The 24318-nt window shown below is 40.1% G+C and overlaps 1 protein-coding gene across 1 annotated transcript; it reads right to left on the minus strand.

The window, feature by feature from the left end:
• Positions 1-375: 375 nt before the first annotated feature.
• tbx5a (T-box transcription factor 5a) lies at positions 376-17695 on the minus strand. The gene is made up of 8 exons (XM_018685196.1): positions 17552-17695; positions 16621-16715; positions 14947-15066; positions 13653-13800; positions 6823-6975; positions 3699-3790; positions 2002-2234; positions 376-1417 (listed from the first exon to the last, which is right to left on the minus strand). The coding sequence occupies exons 1-8, from the start codon at positions 17693-17695 to the stop codon at positions 825-827; spliced, it is 1578 nt and encodes a 525-aa protein (XP_018540712.1). The 3' UTR covers positions 376-824.
• Positions 17696-24318: the final 6623 nt, after the last annotated feature.

Below are 24318 nucleotides of genomic sequence, written 5' to 3' on the forward strand. Positions count from 1 at the left end.
GTCTGTGCATGAATACAATATTTAATTGAAGAGCTGTCCTGCTGTGTCATGTTTCTGTTTTGTGGCATTGAGATTAAATTTCTTGACGTGCATGTAAATGTAACCAGCAGGAAACCAAATAACCCTTCTAACAGATTTAAGAGCAAGCAAATTCACCAAAGAGCCACAACAAAAGCTCCCATTTGCTTATTCAATTTTTAAAAACTTATAGCAATTTTACTACAAAGTAAGTTGTTAACTATAAAAACTTAAAATAAAATGAGAACTCAGACTAATGTGACAAAAGACAGCGTCCTTTTTTTTTTTTTTTTTCTTTTTTTTTTTACATGAATTTGGGACATGAGTACAAAAAAAGAGTTTTGTACCAAAAAAATAATGAAAACATATTCCCTTGTCTCTGAAACACTGACATCCAAAAAAAAACACCACTGCACGAAGACACAATCAACCAGGGGATTGGTGGGAAAGCATCGGAAGCATTTCTCTTCTTCTGATCAGTGTCTGCATTTCCACTGTGTTCTCTTTGTCTGCACTTGAGCAGTCTTTGCGAAACTTCTGGTCCAGCTCCTCTTGGTTCATGCTTATGTTATTTTCTCATAAGTGCAGATGCTATCACAACAAGTTAAGTGATCAGATGCCTTCTCTCCTAGTCAACACCATCTCACAAATATCCACTGTTGTCAGTGAACCAACACCGATTTCATTAAGATGAACAGCATCTCTAAAAATATAAATATAAATTCATCTAAACCCTGCCTTATTTTGGTCCTTTTTAGTTTTTTCCTTTTAATATTTTCACCTGTTGAGGGTGAAAAAAAGCTCTTTTAGCTGTTCTCATTCCACTCTGGCATGATGCTGACACTATGTACAGTGTGGTACTGGTGTGGCGATAATGTACGTGGGATGCCATGTGTATAGAGGTACTCGTTTCCCTGTAGGCTGGCTGTTGGTGACTGTATCCCAGCCCCAGGACTGCACTGGCGGCCCAGAGTCTGGTGGGTCATGGAGCTCTGGTACATGGCTGCATGGTGGCCGTCGCCCAGCTGTGGCGAGGCGTGGCCCCCGACCCCGCCGAGCCTGGACACCAGAGACCCTGAGGTGAAGTGAGCGGAGAAGTGCTGGTAGGGCAGCCGCTCCATCGGCTGCATGGTGGTGACGGAGCAGCTCCCATAGGGTGACACGCTGGCCCAGGTGTTGCAGCTGATGTCCTCCAAACTGGGAACAGGCTCAGCACCCTGCGATGCGCTGGCATACATGCAGGCCTGCCGCTGGCTGGATTCACTGCGGTAGGGCCCACTGGCCAGGCCGAGGCTCTGGGCGTAACCAACAGGACGGTAGTAATGGTCCTCCTCACTGGATGAGCTCTCCAGGTAGGCTTTCTTATAGCTGTGCTCACCTGAGTGACAGTCATCCTCCACTGCAGATAGAATGAGAGTTAAAGAATGTATTACTCAATTATCATCTGTCAGTTATGTTAAGTAAAAAATGCTGTTTGACAAACTTATTTGGAACATTGTCTTTTAACCTAACTTTAATGACAACAAAAACAAGATTCATCTCCACTCTTCTGCCACTACTTAAATGACAATCGTACAAACAAATGTACACATTATAAAATGTACATTTACATACTTTGAGTATATTTTTTGCTTTTATTGTTATTATTGTCCCTTTTATGCACGTATTATATACTTAGTGTATACTGATTTATTACCTTATTTATTTTGTATTTGACTGAAGTTTGTGGTAGCATACAAGAAACTGTCAGACCACAGATGTAAATTGTCATTTGGCAAATTCAGATGCAATGACATTTTAATTAATTTTGATTACTGTGGTCCTGTTTCTGAAAAATAAACAAACGTTAAGTATAATTTTGTATAAAATCTACATGATAGTGGTAATAATCTAAACATAAAAAACATTCAAACACAGGGAATTGATAGTGATAGATATGGATACTGGCTGCTGTAAAGACCCTTTTAAAGTACAATCTCCTACCCTTCCTCTTGATGCAGTGGTACTCCTGGCTGTGCTCATGCGGCAGCGGGTAGGAGCCCGACTGAGGCAGCATGTCCTGCGAGGTGCTCGTGACCCCGTTCTCGCACTGGGAGTACTGGGAGCTCAGGGTGCTCGGGGTGCCCATGCCCTGGACCTCTCCGCTAAACGGGCTCTGGCTGGAGCCCACCCTCTGTCGCACTGTACTGCGAGGCACTACTGGATACTCCTTGGTACTATGCACAGATACACACACACACACACACACACACACACACAGTTACAGTTGCTGGTAATTATCTGCAACTGAACAGATTAATACAAAAATAACAAAACTAGGAGTTTTAGCCTTTACATTTCCTTAAATTTGAAAATCTGTTCTCAAAGCCAGCAACATTCACCATGAGTGAATTGCACAACCTCAGGACACACAGAGAGACGCTGCCTTTGGGGAAAACCCTTTCCAGTCAAAATACCAGTGTGTATTTCACTCCCATTAATCCACAGGATCCGTCAATAGATCATTTTGCTACTTTTGCTTCTTTGATTTCAGGGATCGCTTCAGTTGAAACAGTGACCTGGTTTTGCAATAAGCCCTCCCTTCAAAATTGTAACCAAGAGCAGACGTGCATAGCTTACTGTACTTGGCAGGATTGGACAATGGCATGTGAGATTGATAGTGTGGTTTGGACTCTGACCAAGCTCTATATATTTGCAAGTTTTGATAGGTGAAATACACTTCTCTTAAAATGTCGTATTATCTTGTGGCACGCACCTACTTAAAGTAACTTAACGTGTGTCTGATACAATCAAGTCCACGATTTTTTAAAATAGAAATCTAACTGCTGCAGAGGGATTTTTCTCTGCAGCATAAATCATGACATTAATCTGAAATGCTTAATTACAAAAGACCTTTATGCTGTGGCTCAGAGTGAAGGTTATGGGAAGGAAGCAGAATTTTAGCACCTTGTGGAAACACCAAGCAGCTTTTCCAGTTTTTGCATGATTTGGGATTTCAGCATTTGAATACACACAACGTCTGTATAGGCTGCCCAGAGTGGGGGTGGGTGGGTGGGTGGGCTTTTGGGTTTCAAAACCAGATTTTGTCCTTTGAAAAAGTGTTTTCCACGGCAGTATGGACTCCATCCCTCATCTGGACTGAATAATAGAGCGAGAGAAAGCAATGTGGTCATGTACTGCCTTTGGCTGCTGGTCCGAGCGATACCACCAGTTCAGCACACATACACGTGCATGCACGCACACACACACAGACACACATAGCAGACACATATGCAGTTGGAACATCCTGGTACCAAAAAAAAAAGGAGCTGTGTGGAAGGGAGATGTTGCAGTTGTGTTTCAGAGGTTCTGCCAGATCAGCCATAAAAGTCTTCAGCATGAAAACTGGCTGTAGATCAAGAACTACACTTACATCACTGAAAATAACACTCACAACTGGCTTGCACTGGGGTGATTGAAGGATTAAAGTGGGGCTTGTTAAGTGACAGTGTGACCAGGATGTCAGCAATGCCTGCCTAATTGCGGTAACATTTATCTACTCATTTGACATCATTGGGCTCGTGTCAGCATTTCCATGAATCAGAGCCCAGGATCAATTAAAGAAATTGGATTACGAATAGTATATAGATATGCCCATACTCCAGAGTTAATAGGAGGCCCATTTCAAAAACTATAGCTACCTCTGCATTCTGGACATCCGGTGCAGTTCCATGTCATCGCTGCCACGAAAACCTTTTGCAAAAGGGTTGTTCTCGATCTTCAGCTGGGTTATCTGAAACAGCAAACACACTTAACATTAAACTGAGCCATAAAAACCATCATTATAAAATCTTCAGCCACATTGTATTTTAAAAAGCTGTATAGTTCCACTAAAAGTGGACACTTGTAGTAATATTTTTGTCCAAAAAAGGCAGCTGTTTAAAAGCAACATTTCAGTATATATTAAGACTTTCACAATGGGCAAGTCGTCCTCAGCTTGAGGCTTATATGATGACAGTATTACAACATGTTTTTGTGGAGCTGCAGTTTTGAAGCTTTTTTGGATGCATCCAACTGCTTACGAGTCACCCAAGAGAATGAAATAATAGATCACATTTCCAGAAACCCAAGATGCTTTTAGGGATCCTAAGCTAAACAATTCAATAAAAGCATGTCTCAAACAGACATATTTTCATTGCATAATTTATAATGTTACATTTGATGGTCTCTGGCTTAGCAAGTAGTTGGCCCGTGGCTTGACAGATGCAAATTACTGTGATTTATTGTAGAAAAATGTCTTTGTCAGTATCGAACAACAAAAGTGCAGGATTTGTTTTGAGAGCCCACCTCTGAAAACAGTGAGTGAATCCCAAAGAGGGTTAAACACAATCCAGGGATATCCCTCTCATGAGCAGTGGTTTCTGGCAGGTAATTAGTTGGCAGCTCTCGCGCGCTTCCCAGCTTCCTGACAAGACTGGAGGTTTTTTTTTTTCTTGTCTGCACGCTGGCTGACACTTTCACCAAACCTTGTAAAATCTCTCGTGTGACACTTCGCTAGCTTCTTGTTAATAATATGTGCAGCCTGGCAGAGCATTTACATATTGTTTCATCTTTCTTTTTAGGTTTTTAGGAGTTCTGTCACTCTCTTGACCCTCTGCAGTCGTTCCAAGAAGAAATACAGCTAGACAAATAATTACCCATTCCAAAGTGATAGCCTGAGTTCAGTTTACAGAGAAAGAAAATAATATACTTTGCTAAACACATGTGAGTTCTCCTACTGAGTGGGCTCAGTGGATGGAAATAATCAGGGCAAAGAATATGAATACCGTTAAAAATAATTTTGGGAGTAGACTCAAGACAATTGGGCAAAAATTCATTCACAGCTTCAAAGACTGCACAGTTTTCAGTGTCCAAACTATGCTAATTAAAATAACTGAGGCCTATATAAACATATTTCCAGATGCTGTGAGCTATTTTAGCTTAAAGAAGTGAAGCACTTAAAATAACATTTATTAAATGTAACTTGAATTTAAGATATAGAGAGTTGTTTTTCCTCTGAGGGAAACATATTATTTAAGAAAACATAGCAGTTTGGAAAAATGTTTTAATTACAGCTGTGACAGGAGAGACGTGAAACCAGAGAGTCTGGGCATTTTCATTAGCTAACAGGTGAATTGGACACATGCCTGCAGCACATATTGCTTCAGCAGATGTTAAGAGTGTTTGATTAGACAGTTGTGGTAACGCGCCTGGAAATCAGAAATACTTGTTTTTCTGCAGGTCTGGAAAAAGCCCCAATAATTAGCCCCGGGGTTACGATCTCACCCCCCCCCCCCCCTCCCCCCAACATGTTTGAAAAATAATGAATGGTTTCTACAGAATGTCAGTCATTTGTGCTTCCTGTTCCCAGAAGAGCGGAGCCTTGGGATTGGCTGCGGAGACATTACGAGCTTTCACCCCTCTCTCCCATATTCCCCAAACTAAAAACATATAGGCCTAGATGGTAAAATGATGTTAAACAGACGCTGTTTATAGATAGCTGTAATCCCGAGATGTTTTCCTCCCCCTCCACCCCCGCTCCCCAAAAGAATTTGGACAGAGCAAATACTGAGTTTAATTTCAAGTCAAACTCAAGTGGTAAACAACTGTGAGGCTGCACGGCCTCGACAAATCACACATACATTTAACTTTAATTTAATGTTATTATGGGCTAACATTTTTCTACATTATTGTGTGGAGAAAAATAAGAAAATCTTTCAGGATTTCGGCTTTTACACACGCGAATAAGCAGCAACAGCGAAACAAGTTTTATTTACTTTTCATTAACGTTACAGGTTTCTGCACCGTCAACTGACAGAGAGAAAACTAAAAACAAAACTCAACAAAAATCAAAACGAAAGAAGACGAATTTTTAAATAACTATATATTGTATTAATTCTATTCTATATTTATAATTATAGATTATAGATGGGAACATATATATACATATATATCATCCTGCCGTTTTATTTTTATATATTTTATGTAACCTGCAGTTTTATGTTGCGCATTTGTGACCAAAACACAAAGGGCTGTTTTGATAAATAAAGTAAATTAATAATAGAGACAATCCAGTAATCTGGTGATCAAATTAATATAATCCCCCCTATTTTTCTGTCACTATGAAACTGACTAAAAGGAGAAAACATTTAAAGATAATAATTGGCTCAAACTAATTAAGAGTGTGTAGACTCATAAAATAAGACATTATTAATATTTTTATTCTAATGATTATTATTATTTGAAGGCCAGAGGAGTAGCTTATCTGTTTATCTGTAGCTTGTCTAACTCTACAAAGCGCTGTAGGCCTGCATCTTGGAAAAAGTCTCTTGAGGTCAGACGTCGTCTAGTCGGGGTATCTGCAGCTTTCCCTCGTCTGTCAGTGGCTCAACGTGATATCAGATTTTCAGCTGACAGTGACAAGGCTTTACTTTAACCACACAGGGAACCGTGGCTTTCTTTACCAGGCTGTTTGCCGTCAGGAGCGCCACACACACACAACATGGGCAAAATTCAAACGGAGTCTTGTATGAGTGACATTATTAATCGTTTTATTTTTATTATTTGAAGGAAAACTTAGACCTCCATATAATCTGTATTTGTAAAGGCCTGTTTTCAAACCTGTTCGCATTCCTGCTGCCTTTTCCCTTTGCCTTGTGTGAAACATTGTTAAAATGAAATCGCCTCATAAAATACGCCTTGTACTCAAAGTAGCCCGTTTATTATGTCAGAGACTGCAGTAAAATACCAAAAACAAAATCCAAGAGCAGAAAGTAAAGGACTTACCTTATGGTTCTGATAGGATGTAACCGCAATAAAGGCTGTCTCGGGGAAGACGTGAGTGCAGAAGGCCGTGTTTTTGGAGCCAAAGCCGTTGTTCTCATCCGCCTTCACAATGTGGATCCTGGGCTGATACTTGTGCATCGAATTTAAGATGATCTACATGAAGGAAAACGTGGAGCTTAGTGTTAAGATACTTGATTTCATGTTATCAAAGGAAAGTTAAAAAATACAACTTGCAACAGTGACAGAATTAGCTGCACACACTAACTTTTTTCCCCGGAGCTTTTTGGAGTTAAATAAATAAATACATAAAATAAAATAAAAGGTGAGGTCCAGTTGCTTTAAAAACGTTTTGGAGTAGTTTAAGTGTGTAATGCAAAAAAACCCTTAAATATCCCCTTAAATCCTTATTTTGACCATAACTATTCCTGGTGTTTTATTAGTTTGGTTTCTGCTGCTCATGTGTTCCCCTTCTGCATTTGCATTTCTGTCTACACACATTGATACAAATGCTTTAGGCTAAGAGTGCTCTCATACATTTAGGTGCTCAGTTCCAGCACTTTAACAAGCACCAAAGTGAAATGCAAACATGTACAAGACATGGATGAGCATAATAAAAATATGCTTCACAAAGATAAAAGGAGGTGAGTCATTCATTGCAGAAAAGTGAGAATTTTTTATTGGCTTTTTGTTGTTGCATAAGTTCAAGCACTAGAGGCAAAAAAACCCCCCAAACAAACAAAAAACCAGGCTTGGCAGCTATTTAGCCTCAACTAATGTAATCCATTAATCTCACAGAGCTTCAGTAAATCAAATTATGTTGATTTGTTTCCAATCAAAGACTGCATAACTATACTGTTTTTTTGGAACAAATTACACATTTAACCAAAGTTAAAACATTTATTGCAGGTAATGAAAGTTTTATTGTTTCATAAATATTTCAAATAAAATTGGGCCATGTGCAGTGGTCTTCTGTTTTTGTAGAGGGCCTTCTCATATAAACCTTTCCTCTCATTTAAAGAAATAAAGCTCTGATTATTTCTGCATTCAGCCTGAAAACTGAAACTTGTTATGCAAACTCATTAGGCCTAGGACTAATTCCTCAATTATTACAGTACTGTTCCCATGGTAACAACCATACAGAGTGGATGAGTGATCCTGGAGGAGTAACACACTGACATGAGCATGTCCTCTCTCTTGTTGCCCCTCTAACCTGACTAACCCAGTTTGTGTTAAGTGATGACTACTACCAGCGGCTAGCTTGGCGACATTAAGACGCGGTCCACACAGCTGAACTTGAGCCTTGAACTTCTCTTTTGAGGCCCTCTCATCCGTGGGTCTTAAGTCTAATTGTTTTGACAGAACGGGGGGGTCACGGTCATCGACCTCGAAGAAATCTAATGGTTTTTATTTTCACTAGATCCACTTACATTTAAAGATTAAAAAAAACCCAGGGCTTTTTGTCTTTTTTTCTTCCCCTCCTCTAAAATCCCCTCATCACCACTCAACCCCCCTCCTTTTTCCACCCCCCACTCCCCCACCTTTCTGTCCCGTAGGCATTCCTCCTATCTGTTATCTCAGAGGTTGTTTTTGTACCTGCCTTTCACTGCCAGCATGAGAAGAGACAAGGGATCGCCCTGACCTCCAGTACCTGTGGGGGCATCCTGCAGTACTACCCCAAGTCTTTTCTTAGAGCCGAGTGAACCGTAGAGGCCCTACACAGATGATACAATAGTCATTCATTATTCATTTCCAGTTGAACTTGATCTCATTTCATGGTGCAGTAGGTTTTTGTAATGGGCAGAAACTGGGTAAAAATGTGTTTCAACTGCCTGCTATGCACCTTCTGGTTTATTGTATTAAGTTATTGACCCTGTGCAGAATCCTGCACATCACTCAGGATTTGCTGAGTTTCCAAATTTTACAATCTACCATGAATGAAACTATTTGCAGGAAAAGGCTTTTAGGGCTGCATACTTGCATCTGAGTTGATAATAGTTTTAATAGTCCTAGACTGAGAAAAGTGGAATCTCGTTGCTGTATTCCCGCTAAATTTGTCGGAATGTTCATATTTCAGTGTAGGATTGCATTGGTTCCTGTGTTGTAAAGTTGTGTCACTAACTGAAAACTATCGTCCAAACCACATGTCCCAACTAGCAGCGCTCCCATTCTCTTCCAATCTGAACACAGTGCAGAGAAAAAGTAGGTTAAACAAAACAAGTTTCCCATGCATGCATTCATTACTGGCTTATTTGAGGTCTGCAGAGATATGTCCAGGATTGGCACAAACCACAACAACAAGCCCATCGATGCAAACACAGCATTCACCACACTGCGTGGTTTTAGAAGCTAAAAATGTCTGCCACTGAGACACATTGCTTGGAAATTTTTAAGTGTACATTTCAACCCTGGAAAACAGCACAGTCCGCTGACTGTGGGTTCCCATAGTCCAGTTATGTGTGTTAGTTTGGTGTGTGTGTGTGGGGGTGGGTGGGGTGGGGCTGTTAGGATAGGGGTGTAGCTGTGGACCACCCACTGGGACCCCAGCACACGCCTCGTCTCCCCAGCCCAGCCGCTGCCCTGCCTGGGTCTCAGTATCTCTGCTTGCCCCCCCTCCCCCCAGCCTCTGGATGATAGTATTTAATGATAGTGAGGGATCACTTTGGGTCTCGTGCTGCTGCCCTCTGCTTTCAAGTGCCGCCACATCAGAGAGTTTCCCCGAGCCTCGGGATTAGCAGGCTTTGTACACCATCATCTATTGCTCATCGCACACTGCCATTCAAATATAAACAGTGCGATCCTCACACTCCGCCCTCCTGGCCAAAACATGTGTGGGAAGACAGGGAGACGAGTGCAGGAGCGAACTGAAGAGGGGTGGAGGAGGGGTGGGGTGGGGGGTTGAATAACACTGAGAAATATTCTTAGAGTTGAGAGGGAGATCAAAGCGAAAAAACTGCAGCTTGGTATGAAACCTGAGACGAAAACAAAGGATTTTTAGGAAGAACATAAAGTTACTGTACTGTAGTGGTGTAAGAAGTATTCAGAAAGATTGTTGCATGTAAAAGTTCTGCGTTCAGAGTTTTACTCATGTAGAAGTACAGATGTAATGACAGCAAAATACATTCAAGTATTATACTCATGAAGCAGAGTTTCCCCTTCCAGAGTGTTATCTTATAAATATTGAACTATTGTATTATTATTATTAGTAGTAGTAATGCATTAAACTGTAAGCAGGATTTTAAGATGAAACGCATTTAAACCACGCTTTTGGGTAATTTAACTGAGAGAAACACATCTTTTATAAGCTGAACACCACTTTTATAGATTACAAAGTGCAAAGTAACTATAACAGTCCCTACAGATAACAAATAAATGTAGTGGGTTGAAAAGTACAATATTTCTGTATGTAATGCGGTGGAGTAAAAAACTAGCTAATTAGTAGCATAAAATGAAAATACTAAATAAATGCAAATGGCTCAAATTTGTACTTAGGTACAGCAGTAAATGTACTTAAATGTTACTTTCCAGAACTGCTGTGGTATTTTTAATGTGCATTTTCCTTAAATCCATAACAAACCACATTCAAACCTCCTCAACCAGACTACAGTTGTCATTGAAATCAACTGTATAGAGAGACTGACCTTTACCTTAAGACTAAGATATGACCAAAATGCATTATACTGGCAAAGACTGACAACATATTCATGATGTGCTTATGAGATATGACACATTACACGTCATTTAAACATCCTTCTGTGTTTTGTTGTTTTGAGCAGAGATACATCCAAGATGCGCGCAATGTGTTGCCCATGTCAACGCACTCTCTCTCCATGGAAATATCAATAAAATACAACTTAAAAAATAAGTAAAAAAACAAAACAAAAAAACAAAATACCATTAAAACTATTATGTTATTGAAGGTTAATATAATCTGCAGCATTTTCTTTTCTGTTTATTACTAAATGCATTTGCTACAGTAAATTAGAGGTATAATAGTTGAAAGTAATTTTTTAGAAGACTGTGTTGCACACCTGCTTGAATATGATTAATTTGAATTAAAACAAAAACAAAGTTTGCACAACTAACCCTATGTATAAATAGTCAGGCCCTATGAGGCTCAGCTTCCTTTGTTTCCTATTAGACTGTGAGCTCGGCCCTGCTCAGTCCGCTGACGTGTGCCTAATTACCAGACATTTCGAGAGAAAAACGTCTGCTCTATAGGCCCCCATCCTGAACCGTTCCAATCTACATCAGCAATATGTTTTGGTCTCATGTCTCTCTGCTTGTAATTATAAATCATCTACAAGTTATTTCAACCAGCTGGACCAACAGACTGATGGAGCCGATTTCTGGCTGACCACCAGCATTTCATTTATGAATCCCATGGTGTTGTCTCCCAGCACAAAAAAAAAAGAAAAGAAAAAAAAAGAGAAGGGGCGAGCCGGGAACCACTGCAGCCAATCAAAAATGCACTTTAACCCAAAATTTACAACGCTGCACACATTCCAACCGCGCTCCAATTTCATTTCACCAGCTGGGCTTTGGCAAGGCAACAATCACTTTAGGTGCCAGGTCGATAGATAGTGATTGTGTGTGTGTGTGTGTGTGTGTGTCCAAGAGTACATATGTATTTTTTGCTTTGGTAACTGTGAATACTTGGATGCAGTCTCATTTTATATTCAGTGTCAAACTAGAACCAATGACACAAATGTGTGTAAAAGAACTGACACTACCTGTAGCCTATGTAAATAACTGTTCATCTGTCCGGTGAGCATAATAACTGAAATAAATATTTAATTACTGTAACATAGAATGAAAACGTCTTAAAAGTCTTATTTCTAAGTTTTAGCCTCTTAATGACATATTTACAGAAAACAACCTAAATAAACGACCTTTTTCTTATCCCTGTTATACCTTATTCAGTTTTACTCTTCTAATTAACATTAGCTGAACACTCTTAATAACTTCGACTTAATTCACTTGCTTATGTTTAACCTCTGTCCTTGAAAACAGGGCTGCTATTGATGTGCCTTAAGCCAACCATAACTGTTTTTGTTTTTTTCCTTTAACGACTGTGCCTGTTAGTCAGAAAGCTAATTGTGTGACTATTGCGTTTCTACAACAAGACATCTAATTAGGCCTCACTGTGCCCATCAACTCAAAATTTTATGAAAATCTGCCGCCAACAGGCTCATTTGTAGACTGGAAACATGTTGATGAAGTAGGTGATGTTTTCTGTGTTTTCTGTTTTGGGTAAGACAGGAATCACAAAAGCCTGGGGCCAGATACTGAGTTCAGAATAATGAGGAGTTAAAGTTAGGAAATGGGTACCATGCAGTGCCTCGCTGGTAAGGGTGGGGGCGAGGGGTGGTGGGGGTGGAGGTGCCGGGGAGGGGTGCAATTGCCTCTTTCCTTTTTGCTAAAAAAGTGCCCAACTGCTGCCCTTTACTTATGAAAGCAGACTTCCAGGAGGTCTGCAACTTTAATGCATCTAGGGGGTGCTATAATAAACCCCAGCAACAAAAAGTACCAAAAGAGGTTCCAGGCTGCTGTAACAAACATGTTATTCTGACTTTACTCTTAACGCTGGCAGCATGAAAAGAGTCTAAATTCAAACGATGATTTCATAATCAATATTAGAAAATGGGGTTCTCTCCAAACAGCAGCTTAAAGTAATGGTGACTCATTAGAACAATACTGTGTTCCTTTGCTTTTACTGTGTGCAAATTAGGGCCAAAGGATCATTTATAAGGTCTGTTGTACATTATTAAGGCAAACATAAGTGTATATTTTTAAAAAAAAATCACTTTGCCAAGGAATTTATTCACCTAGCTTTTTCTTTGAAACAAAACTATGTGGGGAAAAATTACGGTTTGTTTCATTTTTCAGAAATGAGGTTTAAGGACGTTAAAGACATTTTTAAAAGACATTCAAGGTATTATTCATTTTTAAGATTGATTTAATCTTGCTGCAAGTTCCATTTTCTGTCCTCTTCTGACACTAAAAAACATGGTTAATCTATGAGATTTATCAGCCCTTAGTTTTGCTGAGATTTAAAGACTTTTTGACTCTTTCTGATAGTAAATGTAAAAACAGATGTTTTTGATGCGTTTTTGGAATATGAACACTTACAATCTATCAACTATGTTTTCCCTCCTTATAACTCCATCAACCACAGTTTCAACAAAACTCCATAAACTGTGTTCTTCTGTCTGTAAATTTTCTAAAGCAATCCCCTCTCTCTCTCAAAATCCCACAACAGAAACAACAAATCCCATTTGGAGAAAAAACGAGAAAGTTTGAAAGATGAAAAATTTTAACAGCAAAAAATTATAAGAATGTAACAAAAAAATATGAACAAAATAGGTTTGTGTAATTATGTTTTAGCACTGACTGTACTGTGTGTGTATTCAGAAAGTCTCCAGTGAATAAACACAACTTCATGTTTTAAAGGAAATTTAACAGACACCATTCAGCTTTAATGCTGCCTAATCATGCAAAATGACGTTTTTTAATTTTTAGAAAAACAAGTAGGAGTGTGCAGTTTTTTTTTTTTTTTTTTTTTTTTTTAAAAAGATCTTTAGATGGTGGTACAATAAAAGGTGCAATAGGTATAAATAAGCAGCTTATAAGTGGCATAAGTCTTAACAAATACACTCAAAATAAAGTTTTTTTTAAGGATATCATATAGATATAGATAGATGAGCAACAGACAATGCTAAGAAAAAAGCGCTTTGATCAACGCTGTGCCAGGTCATTATTATCACTCTCTCTCTCACACACACGCATACATGTGATCTAACAATATAGATGATATAGGCCTAGGCACCTACGTGTCCGAACGGGTCCAGGTGGTTGTTGGTCAGTTTCAGCTTCTGGAAGGAGACGAGCTGCCTCATCCAGTGCGCCCCAGTGGCGGGAGAGTCCGGGTGAACGTAGAGCCTCCCCGGCATGGCAGGCTCTGCCTTCCCAGTCACGGACCTGAATCACAGCCACACACACACACACACACACATAGCCATACTGTAACACCTCGGGCTGACACCCATATGCCAACTATCAACGGTGCAAGCTTTAACACACTGGAAGAGCTGGACCGTGTCCGTGGAGCAAAAATGTTAATTAGACAACATTTTCCATTATATGTAAGCCATTGTACTATTATTACAAGTTTGAAATTGAGCGGAGGAATATCAGCATTGAATTAAAATTATAAGAATAAATATAAAATGAACACATGTAGCTCTAAAATGAAAATACTGTAAAAATAATAATAAAATAAAATACACACAGTAAGCAACCACTAAGGCTGTTGAAAGTAAATCTCTTAATTATGCTGCAGAGTATGATCCTTTACGCACTTTACTTAAACGTTTAAGGCACTAGGGTGTGTACGACTTTATATTAGAGCTTCTCTGAATTAAATACATCCATAAAGTGACCTACATTAGTGTCGTGTGTTATATATATAATACTCTAAGATGCTCGTTTTGGAAGGGCGGTAGTCAGATTAGAGCTGGTAGAAAGTGTCTTCCAACACTGTCAGATCAAGAGGAGAATTAGTTCCAGGACAGGCTTTGGACAGGTCATTATCGGCAGTATTGGCATGTGATTATCCTTTTTAAGTATCTCCTCATTGAGAGGCACTGACCCAAACACGGTATTCCTGACTAAGGTTAGAGAGATCGACATGACACCAAATAAATATGTTTACGCTCCACTGTGAGGAAGAAGAGGGCCTTGTTGCAACGCGCATATAGACCGGTATAGCTTTAGGAAAAGCCATTAAACATCCATTCAACGCCGAGAAGTTAGCTCCGGCAGAAACTTTTTCTCTGTGCTGACTACATTTCTTGGCAACCGCTGGAAAACACACAGTTCATAATTCTCGTGGAATGAATACGTTCACTTCCGATTCTCGTCCGTCAGGACAACAATATAAGATTTCCTGTTGGAGTAAACTCCAGAGAGAGAGAGAAAGAGAGAGAGAGAGAGAGAGAGAGAGAGAGAGAGTAGCTGCGACCCCCAAACGCAATGACCTCTATTATAATGGAATAACCTGCGCGTAAAATTAAAGAAAAACTTGTTTCTCTCTCTCTCTTTTTAAAATTACCATATTTTACATACCATTTATTGTCGGCGAATTTGTATCGATGGTCGTCCGCAGGAACAACATCCATCAGGAGAATATATTTAGTTTTGGGGTTTAGTCCCGTGACCTTCACTTTGAAGCTGGGGAACATTCGCCTGTAAAAAAAAAAAAATTAAAAAGTACAAAAGATGGTTTATATAGCGGTACATGATATTTCTGTCAAAGTGTGGAAAAAGAAGGCTACACACACACACAAACAAAAAATAGAGTGTGGTGTGTTTTCCCGTTTTTTCTGCTCTGTAGAATAAATAACCAGAATTCACGTCCAGTTCTGGGCCATTTCTACCATTACGTTTAGCGAGTGCAAACACACTTTTATGAAATTATGAATGAAAACAAATGTGTGTTTTCAGAATAAAGCTCGTGACATTTTAATAATTCCAGTTTGCAAACTGAACTAAACTAAGCTCAACTTAAACCAAACCTTAAACTTAAATTAAACTAAACTTTAACTATAACGCGTACAGTCAGCTCACGAGGGGTGGTTTTAAAAAAAGCCCATATTTGGTTTGGAAAGGTAAGGACTATTTTCAGGGCAGGGCGTTAGGTCTGAGTGAAACCTGCGCATTATAAAACGTTTTTCCACCGTATGGGCCAGTTTTTTTTCTTTGCAGAATCCGTTTAGTAAATCATTTGGATATTTGGTATCTGTCATACAGCAGAAAAAATTACACATAATATGAGTACGACTGTGTAGTCTCGCGAGTCAGAAGGAAGGGCTGAGGACGAGGAGGGTTGCTGTGCAATATCATTTCACGCCAATAGGAAAAAAAAACAGGAGTGAAATGACTGACGGGAATATAATGGAGACTTTGTGCAGCTGTGAGAAAACAACTGCCTCCTGCCCGCACTGGGGGAGCAACAATGAAATGTAGCTGCGTTAAATTATAAATGTGACGCCATTTATAATCCGCGCGTGAGCCCACCGGCACAATTTGCCACGAGCAGACACCAGCCCCCGGTCATCGTGCATATATGCAAGTTGACGCTCAGCCGGCGCGCCTTATTTTGACTGGATGCAGTCAGAGGGCAACCGTGGAGCTGACAGCGGGACACATGTACAGTCACCCGCGTGTCATGTTGCATGCAAAAGTGTTGCAGGCAGGAAGTGTCTGCATTCACGCAAGGCACGCAAGATACACACACACACACACACACACACACACACACACACACACACACACACACAGAGCAGATACAGTGATTGCAAATGACAGAACACATGCTCCAACAACTGAACATAAAGAAATGTTACAACTCAAACTCAAATGTATTTTACACTGGAGGACAGTTGTGTCCATTAGTTCCTCTCAGCCTGACTTGGCCGATGGTCTTGCATTTTCCCAAACAGGGCCACCCAGACTAAAATGTAGGCTGTGCACGGTGTTGCAGAGCGCTAAAGCGTCCACCAGATGCTCTGTGTTTTCTCTGTGGTTCCACGCACTGTATATTTCCGAATCCCCACGCGAGAAAAGAAAGGTTCCAAACAAGCTTATAGTCTACATTTTTAACTCACAAACAGGCCTCACACAGGGCGCAAGGAGCCTTATCAACAAGCAGACGTGCAGTCAATAAACCCTCTTCTGTGATTAGTGCTCTCCAGTCATAATAATGATAAATGTTTTTTAATATATAGTTTGGCATCTTACCTTCCGGCTTTGGTGATGATCATCTCCGTCCCCACCTCGTGAAACTTCATCCACAGTTCCCTCTCGTGTAGGTAGACTTTTATTCCCTCCATTCCCTTCAAAATAAAACATCTTAGTGTCCACAGCGCTCGTAGCTTTGCTGTGAAAGGGGCCTGCTTAAATTTGACGCAGAGGTGCCAGCATGCACATGGTTTTGAGACCTTCTGTGTTGGTGAAACAGAGTGTTGTTTTTCACAACATCTGTCCTCGGCTGCTACAGATGAAACAATGAATGACTGTAAAACGTAAATAAATATATATACATATGAAAAACATGCGTTAAACTTTGGACCACCGAGCTGCCGTACATTCAAGTCTAAACAATAAATAACGTAGGATATGTAGTTACACTGTAAAGCCGGTGTAACCACTTAGTAACTTTGCTGCGGCCTGAACTCAATCATTCTGCAGATTCTGCAGTATTAAACCTGTTGGACTTTAGCACACACATTTAAACTACAGATCGTATACAATATAATGAGCCACATCAGTGTCTGAGGATGCGCATATTCTCCTGCACAGATTATCCAAATTTTACACTCATATTCAGTCATAAAATATTGGCTTAAATTATCGAAACTGCTTAGCTTTAATTCATTTTCTAGTCGGTTTCCTAGGCAACTCAGTTATATTCAAAGTACAACTTAATTATAAGATCCAGAAAAGTTTTATATACGTATAAAGATATATTTTGGAAACCAGCACAAATTGATACATCCCATTAGAAGACATTTTCTCCTCTCGTTTTAAGATATTTGTGGATTTTAACATCCAAAGCAGAAACGTAAAACTCGGATGAACAGGCGATTCATTTACAGTGAAAATGTGTGACCCCGGTTTGCAGTGAGAGCTGCAGTGAGAGTGAGGCCTACACGCGCCGACTGATACTGACCTGCTGGATGTAAGTAGTCTGCGACGACGGGGATTTGCTTGAGGTCCCGTTCTGTTTCTCTGATTTATTATCGCTCTGTACTTCCCTTGAATCCGAGCCACCAGGAGAGTTTTGGAGGCCAAAAGTCTCCTCTTGGTCCGCCATGACTGGAGACTCCGACAACTACCGTCCCAGCTGGAAGACCCAAAACACGGAGCTCCTTATTAATACTGTTACACACTGATCTGAGTGGGTTTATTTAAATACAAGCAGACACAAGTAGACTTTTTTTTACTGTGTGAGCGCAAAGTTTTCTCATTTTGGGAAGTACACACGTGCTGAATGCATTACAGGATGATAACTACAGCTCTGGGTTACCACAGCATTAATTATCAAAATAACCCTAACAGGAAAGCACAATATATTAACATATCAACTTCATTTGAAATGGAGGACTTTCAGAGTAAAAGCATAATACATTGAATCTATATTAAATTGCTTAAATAAGATGAAGTTTGTGTATCTTCTGCCACGATTCTTGTCATAAATATAATTTATTTAACAAAGATGTTATTTGTCTTTAGAATGCCCAACATTACAGCAGAGATTACTTAATTTGGAGAGAACAAGGCTGCACATTGAAGCAGGCCCCTCGCTTTCTTATAGGAGATACTATTTCCTTCTCATGTCCCCAAAAACAAAAGACATGAGTTTTAGTGTCATACTGCAACGTGGTGACGTCCGGAACAAAGTGAGACACACTGATGTCTCACTTTGTTCAAAAAAAACAAACAAGAACAAAACCGTCCTCTAGACTCAAGACTGTGTCACTTCTGCAGGGAGCAGAGATTCCTGCAGCCTTTACTACGGTGTCAAACCGCTATGATTTGCAACAACAGTGTACACACGTAGCCGGAATCAGTCAGAGATGGATCGGCTTACCTAAAAACAAAAACACGTCGCAGAGGCTAGAGTTGGACGCGGCGATGGCACAAGAGAGAAAACGCCGTCTCGCCTTTAACCGGTGCAAAAACCCCGTCCCAAAATCAGATAATCCAGGCGTTTTGCTCGATGAAGCCGCACGGAGCCTCCACGAATCCTGTCTTTTTCTCTCCCCCACCACCACCACCACCTCCTCCTCCTCCTTCTCCTCTCACAGTTAGTCCAGATCTCCCTACACGAGCGGCGAGCGTGGAGATCCTCGCGGAGCTCGGTGACAGCTACAACAAGGCGCTCCTCGGGTGCTTTATTTTTACAGGCGGAAGACCGTTTTGTGAGCCGAGCCGGGCTGATAGCGCCGAGCAGTGAAGCTGTAAGCCGAGTCCCAGAGGAGCAGGTCCGTCACCTCCTCTCTTCCCTCCTCTCTCTCTCTCCCAGTCTCTGCCTTGTCAATTCTACGTCTCTCTCTCTCTCTCTCTCTCTCTCTCCCTCTCTCTCTCTTTCTGTCGCGCGCGCTCACTCACCCCCCCTCTCTCTCCAACCCTCCACTGCGCATCAATGGCCAACCGTGCGAAGCGGAAGCCGAGTCCACGACGTAGATCTGGAGGGAGGGGGGCCGGAGGGGGCGATGGGGGGGGGGCGGCAGCCTGTGCAGGAATAGCATTGGTTTATACCCCCCAAATAATAATTCCTTCCAGGTCCCCACCCCGGGTCTTCTGACTTTTTTTCCGCTCTAAACCTCTCCATAATCCCAGTCTGGTAGAAGGAACCTATTTGATATTTGCCGTTTCATGCGCCATTACGCGCAACCTCCTCTTCTCCAAAGTCGTAGCCTCGAGATAATGTAGAATAAAGTCCATTAAGCATAACAGTAATTAAATGTGAAAGGGGCACCAGCAGATACTGTAAGTAAACATGTTGTCCCCGCATATAGCGGATGGAATGACAATTGATTAATCGACCATATGTTTCTGCCTGTAGTTCCATTACTGCCTGGGCAATTAACAGTGCCGCTCTAAATGTTATGAATGAACCTCGTACTGTACCGTTATTTACCTCCAAAAGAACAAGACGCAGAGCACCTTACACGGCTCAGAGTAGGGGGACAAAAATACTGTGGGAAATGGGGAAAAAACTAAACATGGGGCAGTGGATGCAGGCCCATGGCTTCACGCGGGTTTAGTCTGCACATGGCAGACCGTCTCACAAGACACTGGACATAAAAGGATCCCAACAAACCGCCAGAATCTTTTGTGCCAGAAGGTCTCAAACTTTATGGAGCCACGTTTACATTCATAGTGTTTGGCTAGATACACCACCACAGAATCTTATGCATCTGACCTTGTCACGCCAGGGCAAAGACACCCACGAAACCATGGACTGCAAAAAAAGGGCACTTTTTAGTTTTGCATATAGATGCAAAATAGGTACTCAGCCTTAACGGTGCACGTACTGGACATTTCCAAATTCTTGTCTTGGCGGTGGTTTTCTTTTACTGTAATTTTGTAGACACTGAATTAGTCTCACTTCGCTACTGTTCTTCTTGAAAGAAGCAAAACACTAGAAATGGACTTATATAGCCCATAGGCAGAATATTTGATTTCACTGAAAGGAGGTTTGCAGTAGTATGATATTCAGTCATTTTTTGCAGTGTGCGCACTGAAATGTCTCATTTGCAGTTGATGCTGTTATCTCATTACGCAGGCGCACACAGCGTTACTTTCGCCACCAGTTAGTGTGATGCAGAGAGACGCAAAAGCTGTTTGTTTGTCCATTGGCAAGCTGTTAGTGTTCACACTTCTTGAGGAGTAGTATCACAATTTATTTGGAAGGAAACTCAGAGTAATGATGGATCAGCAGCATAAAGACAGAGTTTAAAATCACATTAGATCTCTGAACATACTGAGGATGTTATCGCCACATATGTCATAGCTTTTGTCCAACAAGCTTCTCCTGAAAAAAAAAAAAAAAAAAAAAAAAAAAATAGTGACACTACACTTTGACTAGTTGTTATTAACACTTTGTTTATACAAAATTGGATATTTGGATAATTCCCTCCGAAGCCGAGCTTCACTGAGTGTTATGTGTTGTTTGCCCCTCATCAGAAAATATATGAACTAAAGAAGCTGAAAGAAAACGAAGTTAAAAGAACGGCACTGTGAAATCACTTGTAGTAGGTCACACACATCCACACACACACACACACACACGGAGCTCTGAAATGGCGTGCTTCTCCATTACTATATCAACACAAGTAACGTGGGCTCTGCAGAACTTGGACAAAGCTACAGAACGCACTTATATCGCACTAATGTATTTTTCAGAGTGCAAATATGAATTGAATATAGGACTTAAATTTGGAGATCCTTGAGCTCGTATCATTATTGGCTGCAGTTACAATGTGTTTAACAGCGTTATTGCATGATGATCCCACCAGTATAAACCTATCTGTTCAGTAAAATAATATACCGATGAGAACAGATGGAGCAAAGGAAAAAAAAATAAGAAAGAAGAGGGGAACACAGGACAAACGAAGAACAGAAGACAAAATAATCTGTCAAATCTCGAGTTTGCATTGCGAACCAATAAAACATGTATAAAGGGAAATTAAATAATGCCTAGATGAGATAGGCTCGCGTGCTGAATACTTCATTCTGGCGCTGTAAGGTCAATATAATGTAAAGGTCAGTATAATAAAGCTGACACCTTCCTTTAAGTGTGTAATTATGTAACACGTTTGGGATAAAGATTCATTCAAACCGATTTCCACAAATCAGATTTAACATAAAGTTTATCAGTCAGTTTTACACTGATATGCGCTGATTAGCACGCACGCGCCTTTTATATTTTTAATTGCTCCACTTTTGTAATTTACTAACTGGTAGGCAAAGTCTTTTAAGAGAGAGAAAACGTTTTTACCTACACGAGTTTTAGGTCGACGGATAACAAATGAAAACGTTAAGTGGAAAATACCCAAACAAACCTCCCTCACTGGCTTTCATTAAGAAACTGTGAACAGACTTCAGTACTGAGCCTCGGTTATTAAAGAGGAATGGACCACGTGCAAATTGATCGAAGGCCTAACGAGCAAGTAAAAAGGGGGGAAAAGAACAGTGTAAGTGCCCGAAATACAACGTTTTGAACATTTTAAACAGTTAAAGGCAACCCTCACAAACAGATGACGTGGATGCAGAGGTGCAGCATTAAAAAGCTTCTCACAGACTATAATTAACTCACAGCCTCAAACAGGAGAAGCGTGAACGCTGCGTCATTCCAACGAGATCTTAAAAAAAATCAAACAAACAAAAACAAAAACAAAAAGCAAACAAACAAACAAAAAAAAAAACTGCTGGACAAAAGTTACATTAAAGCAAAAATAAATGCGGATAAATTCACTCATTTTGGCGACCAACACAAACAACGGAACAAATTAACCAGGGTTTGTATTGAAACCTTTCGTTAAAAATATTCTCAGTGATGTTTCATTTTTGACCATGCGAGAAAAGATTCCAAATCATACATTATTACCGCGAAAAATATGACATATTTTGTAAGGTAAATAGACAACATACTTCATTATATAGTCTACAAAATAAATACAGGCTACAAAATGAATAATAAAAAGACTAAACAATGCATGTTTAATTACTGAAGTGATTTGAAATAAATCGGATTAAAGTTCAAATAATACAGCCTTCTACATCTGTCTAATGTTATTAAATCTTGCGTTAAAGCCAGCAAAAACAGCTTTTTATATTTAAAAACCTCTTGGTTATTTGCGCATCAGTGCTTTGGGGAACTGAAAAAAAAAGAAAGACGGAGCAATTTCATAGCATTTGCATATCATAAACATATCATTTAATCCACACATGGTCAGTGTGGCAAAATCCCTCAGAATGATAAAAGCCAGTTAAAGACTTTGTAAATAACGTAACCTAATAAATACGACTTCCTTTAGAACATTACCTAGAATTAAATTGCAAAGTAAAACTGAAAATGAAAGAAGGTGAAAACAAAACATTTGCTTTATGAGGCTACAGAGGTCCATACAGAAAATAACATTAGCTCATAGCAACATACATAATTTAAACATGCATTATATACACATACAAACTACTGTTTATGCAAAATTATATTCTATTAGCAACTGCAGTATTTGTTAGATTCACTATGAGCTTTAAAAAGTGATATTAAAGACATATAGTATAAATATGTTGTTTAATGACTTATTCACCATTAAAGAGCAGCTGAGTGGTGTCAAAAGTCCACTGCAGCTGAAGTTCAGCAAGACCAAGTTATTATGCAGTGAGAGAAAGTCAGAGTGATGATGGAAAGCAAAACAACACGAGGAAACCTGCATCTGTGGATTACTTCCTCTATATTTTAAAACCAAATCCTGTTTATGTATACTGTATAGTACATTAAACCGGTCCTCACTTCTAAAAATAAATAAATAAATCTCAACATGTTGTGTGACCATGCTGGCTAATTAGTATTTACTCTGAAAAATAAAATCTAAATGCAGCCTGGAGGACATACAATGCATCAACCACAGGAGTCAGTGAGCAGAAGTACACGCTGAGCCAGTGGCATCTTAAACAGCTTGACTGCTGCTCTTGCTATAGACTGTAAATCTGCAGCCTTAAAATCATCCCACTGGATGTGAACAGTGTCTAAAGCCCATTAACGTCATATCTTAAAAAAATAATCACATTTGCCAGTGACCGAGCACACGGCAGTACAGACAAAGACCTCTTGAAAAACTACAAATCCCACTCATCCAGGTGCAAATGACAGGGTGCCAAAAATTTAAGAGTGATATGTTAGGTGGAAGCTTCAGGTGGGAAAAGGTTAACAAAAAGAGAATGCGGCCATAGGAGTGGTCAGCTTGTGAAATTTTATGCTGGAATTGTGTACAAGTTTAACATGCAACACACACTTGTGCCCATGCACGCACACACACACACACACAAAGGGGTTAAATACATGCTCCCTACCTCCTGGCTGCCCAGGACTATTGAGTGTGTGGTCTGATGTTACCGCTTGTTTAAAGTCTGGTGAGATTTCAGCAGATGGGCAGGTGAAAGCGCTGGTGTGGCTAACCACCAGTCCAGCCAGGACTCACTTGGATCCGGGGGGGTGGGGGCTGCCCAGATGCTCTGCACCAAAGACCAGCTGTGAGGTTTGTGGCTGAAAACCCATCCAAGGTTTTGGCTCAAAGGAGCAGAGCCAAAGGAGAAGAAAGAGGAAAGAGGTAAGAGCAGGAGAAGGAAAACAAAAGCTGCAGAGACTGCAATTTTTTTTAGGGGCCAAATCTTTTCCAGGTGGCATTATGCAAGAATAATACCCTAATTTGGTAAAATAAGTATGAACCTTATGTTAACATACCCACTAATGCCTCTGCAGGTTAAGCTATTGTGTTAACATTCAAGACTCTTCTCACAAAGATGCTTTTCTTTCCCCTACAGCTCAACAGATTTAATGGGTAATACACAAGCGTGGGTGGATTTTATGACCAATTTCTAAAACATAAACAAAGGAATATTATGACTCATCCTTGTGTGGATATAAATGCGAATCACTCAGCTGTTTGTATATTCAGCAAACATTCCACTGTCAAATGAGCAAACAAATGTTACTAAATGATAGAGATGTGGAAGCTAACCTCTTTTCTACAGACTACACCTTTAAATTCCCTTGATCTGAAAAATACCCAAACTGCTGGCAGTAATACTCAAAGTAAAATCTTGCATATATGTTTGTGTTTGAACTTATAGCACCTCTTATATGAACTGACAGCATTACATGGCTTAAACTTAAAGACTGAGCTGCATACATGAAAACGAGAA

The sequence above is a fragment of the Lates calcarifer genome, linkage group LG9 (genome assembly GCF_001640805.2).
Source record: "Lates calcarifer isolate ASB-BC8 linkage group LG9, TLL_Latcal_v3, whole genome shotgun sequence".
NCBI classification, from domain to species: domain Eukaryota; kingdom Metazoa; phylum Chordata; class Actinopteri; family Centropomidae; genus Lates; species Lates calcarifer.